Source organism: Poecilia latipinna, unplaced genomic scaffold (assembly GCF_001443285.1).
Source record: "Poecilia latipinna isolate Pla-1442-1.1 unplaced genomic scaffold, P_latipinna-1.0 Scaffold617, whole genome shotgun sequence".
NCBI classification, from domain to species: Eukaryota; Metazoa; Chordata; class Actinopteri; order Cyprinodontiformes; family Poeciliidae; genus Poecilia; species Poecilia latipinna.
This window is the reverse complement of record NW_015113233.1, coordinates 231,796-235,968: the sequence shown is the minus strand read 5'-3', so window position 1 is coordinate 235,968 and position 4,173 is coordinate 231,796. Positions and strand designations below refer to the sequence as shown.

At 39.1% G+C, this 4,173-nt stretch overlaps 1 protein-coding gene across 2 annotated transcripts in view; it reads left to right on the top strand.

Annotated features, from left to right (window-relative positions):
• mocs1 (molybdenum cofactor synthesis 1) overlaps positions 1–3,602 on the top strand; it is a 16,521-nt gene extending 12,919 nt beyond the window's left edge. The window contains exons 8-11 of one of the 2 annotated variants that reach the window (XM_015043127.1): positions 316–426; positions 568–688; positions 771–818; positions 930–3,602. In XM_015043127.1, the coding sequence (XP_014898613.1) occupies positions 316–426; positions 568–688; positions 771–818; positions 930–1,924 (1,275 nt within the window). In that variant the 3' untranslated portion in view covers positions 1,925–3,602. Of the gene's footprint in view, positions 1–315; positions 427–567; positions 689–770; positions 834–929 lie in introns of both variants that reach the window. The other variant, XM_015043128.1, reaches the window with a different exon arrangement.
• The last annotated feature ends 571 nt before the right edge of the window (positions 3,603–4,173 follow it).

Below are 4,173 nucleotides of genomic sequence, written 5' to 3'. Positions count from 1 at the left end.
CGCGGGCCTTGAGTTTGACACATGTGGCCTATAGGTTGGGATTATAGGCTATCAACTCTCTTTCCAACCCAAATGAAAAAGCTGCAATCAAACCGCAAGCTTGTGTAAATTAAACCTAAGGGGTTCACAATTTATGCTACTGATGAGTCTTACAGACTTAAAGAGTCCTATGAGAACTCTCATTGGGTTCTGTAATATTTAGAAGCAGAGCTGAGGAAAAAGTACACAAGCTATACATTTGAACTTTGACAGTATTATTACATAATCACTGAATTTGTTTCCTAAAATATTTTCAACACTTCTTTCTGCTTTCAGACTTTTAACGTTCCTGGTTTCAAAGGTCAGCTCGGCTTCATCACCTCCATGTCAGACAATTTCTGTGGCTCCTGTAACCGTTTGCGCATCACTGCAGATGGAAACCTCAAGGTAAATGTTGACTTCATCAAATTTTCTCAAACATTATAACATGTCTTTCATAAAATGCATAAACTGAAAGCCAGAAGTCATGGCTAAGATTAAAACTCTGTATGTTCTAGTTTTTGATTTGCTTTCCTCTTTGATTCTCAGGTGTGTTTGTTCGGTAACTCTGAAGTTTCCCTCAGAGATATTCTCCGTTCTGGAGCGTCTGATGAGGAGTTATTGCAAATTATCGGAGCTGCTGTGGGCAGAAAGAAGAAGCAACATGCAGGTGAAAGCCCTCTCAGCATTGTGTGGTAGTTACCAGTTAATACATTTATCTAGGAAGTGATTCATTAGTTTTTTTTCTTCAGGCATGTTCAGCATCTCTCAGATGAAGAACAGACCTATGGTCCTCATTGGTGGGTGACTCTGCTGTACGTAATCAGTTTTTGTGTTCTTTTGCTTTTTTGCTCATGAATTATTCTGTTTAAAACTTGTCTTTCATATGTTTTCTGTTTTTGGTGTGACAGATTTCTTCGAGATGTTTCTCACAAGGCCAGAAAACCGACAAAAGGCTTCATTCATCTTTACTGAGCTAAAACGTGACCCGTTCCTTTATCTGACTGCATCTTCTGATGAGTCTCGTAAGGAGTTTCTGTGCCTTCCTGGCTGCACTGCTTCAACACAGACAGCCTTTAGTTGCTGCTTTAAGACCTCATTGAGTGGCCGTTCACTCATTAAGACCCATATTAGCAAAGAGAAGTGCCACGATGTGACGCCGCTTCACTCCTCAGACTATGATTATGATCTCATTTTCACCAGCCGTCACACTAAGAAATGCACAAATATGAGCTTCATTAATGAAGACCCCCTCAGGTACAAACAATCCAGTGTTCCTAACAACCCAAGGAGCCAGTCCCTTTCTGCTTTTTGCACACCGAATGCCAAAATGAATCAAAAAAATCTAAGTGTCAGGTTGTTTCACAGTCAAAGTTCTGGTGAAGAGCACATGCATAACACCCCATCAGCCTTAGACAGCCCCAGTAGTGCTAAACCCCAGCTGACGCACACAGACGCCGAGGGCCGAGCAACAATGGTGGATGTTGGGGGGAAGCTTCCCACACTTCGAACAGCCACAGCCAATGCCACTGTCATCCTGGGCACCGTCGCTTTCCACCTCCTCCGGGATAACCAGCTGGCTAAAGGTGATGCTTTAACTGTGGCTCAGCTGGCCGGCATCATGGCATCGAAACAGACTTCTGCCCTCATCCCGCTTTGCCACCCGCTCCCGCTGGACCACGCCTCCATCTCATTTCAGCTGGATGAGCTGCACTGCTCTGTTATTATCACTGCAACCTGTCACACCACGGGTAGGACAGGCGTGGAGATGGAGGCGCTGACGGCCGCCTCCGTGGCAGCGCTTACGGTCTATGATATGTGCAAGGCCGTGAGCCACGACATTGTCATCACGGATGTGAAACTGCTCAGCAAGACGGGTGGGAAGAGGGACTTTTACCGTCAATGAACACAGGAAAACTGAACTGCAAGATGAAGAAAGTCTTTTTCTGCAAACCCAAATGTGTACCAATAACTCGAGCTTATACACAATCACAAAATTCCATATTCATCCAAAAACAATTAGATTTTTTCTGGACATTTAAGTACAAATTTTTAACTCTGAACTTGCCTGAGTAGTAGTCAGGTCTTAAAATCTGTAGGATCTAACAGAGAAAATGGCTTTCTGGCATTTGTACTTAGATCAGTTCCATTTCAAAATCAGTAACTCTTTTCGTAATCCTCCTGCGTTCTTGGCATGATGCTCAGGAGGAGTGCAGCAGATGTAACGGTCTGACTGCAGGGAAGCGTGAGTAGAACAGGGGGCTTTGAGGAGTATCCCGTTAGACCGCTAGATAAAAGGCGGGGAGAGTAGGATAAATGGCTTGGTCCAAAGGACCCACGTCTCTTAAGACCACAGGAGTGTTAAGAATGGAACACCCACTCAACGTTGACCAGAAGCATGAGTTGTGAATTTTGACATTTTTGTGAAATTTCTAAAAAATTTAATTGTTCTGCATTTCAGATCAAGCTTAAAAACCACAAGTACAATTTAACCTGAACTTGGAACCTTTTTGCTACTCAAGAACTTTTTTATTTCTATTCATGAGTGGGAAAACCGAGAGGTATTGTGGCAAGTGGAGGCAGAAGTTTTTTACTATCTGATGCAGATTAACATAAAATCACATCACTTTTTAAACATTATAAAGCTTATGTCCTTGGAATATATGAAAAGGACATCCCACTGTTTTCCAGACTTTTTCAAACTGTCTCTCTTTAAAAGCCTCTTCAATCACATAATAAAATCTGATTTGTAATTTCCTGACCTTTACATTACTTGAAGATTAATTTGTCTTTACCTCTAATTATTTTAGCAAAACAGTGTTCATTCTTCGTTTAATTTCTGTTTAGTAAAAAACTCAGTGTCATACATGAGCTTATTTTTTCCTCTTTCTGTCTACAGACACTACAAACCTACTAAATGTGTTTCTCAGTTACAACTAACTGAATGTTGATGTTTACATTCTGAATGTCCTTAATTATCTGAAGTTATATTTCACATCATATCTGATTTGCATTGTACCTAACACCATGGATGTTTTTTTTTTTGTTTTTTTTTTTACAGTTTATTATGTTAGCTTAATGCAGCCTAACTTTTCATTATCTTGCTTTTATAAAATAGATTTCTGCATTTTTGTACTTAACATGATTTCTTTAGTCCACTTTGTAGATTATATGGGTTTTACATAAGACAATGGTGGTCCTGACTATGGTCTGAGCATTAGTTTATTTTCTCATAATAAAAAGTTGTATTCACTGAGCTCAAATGTCAACTCAAATTTTACAAACATATGCAGACAAGTTTCCAGGGACTTATTGTAAATTTATAGTACAATATTTTGTTTTGTGTAGAAACTATAGGTCTCTGTGAAAAATTATTTCACTGAGTTTGAATCCAGAACATGATTTAATGTGAAGTAACAAGTGAGCAAACTGGACACCCATTGAGTTTTATTTCAGTTAAAATATAAGCTGTTTTTTTTTTTTTTTTAAACCAAGAACTTGACAGTTATTGAAACAAATATAATCTGGACTAATGACGGTCCTAACATGTTGATCTAATTTAATAAAACATGATTCTGATTCATAAATATTTTTGTCATACTGGATGATATCAAACAAAGCTGCTCACCAATTTTCCGTTTTTCTTTTTATCTTAAAGGGTAAAGAGTGGATGGATGAATGGATGTTTTAATATGATTGTAGAAATAACCAGGGGTGAAAGTAAGGGGGTACAGCAGGGTACTGCGTACCCCTAAAAGATTTAGCGGGGGTACGCAGTACCAGCAAGAGAGGGGAGCGGCTGTCTGCTGTAAAAAAAAAAAAAAAAATAAATGGATTCACTGTGTAGCCATGAGTTCCCCCACTAATTAGCCCTGACTGATTAGTTTTTCAAGAACAATCTAAAACACACTTAATCAGCTAATAAATAACTTTTTATTTTTGAGTCGATCTCGGCATTAGGTGACGAACACCGCCAGGATCCTGAGACCAGCACGTCCTCCTCTGGCTCGCTTAAAACGTTCGTAACTTTATTAAAGAACAACAACAACAAAATCAACAAAACGTGTTCAAATTAATGACCCAACAACAATAATAATCTCGGTAATTATTGTTTCAAAAACATTTCTAAAATAACTAGCAGAGCAGAAGTTTAAG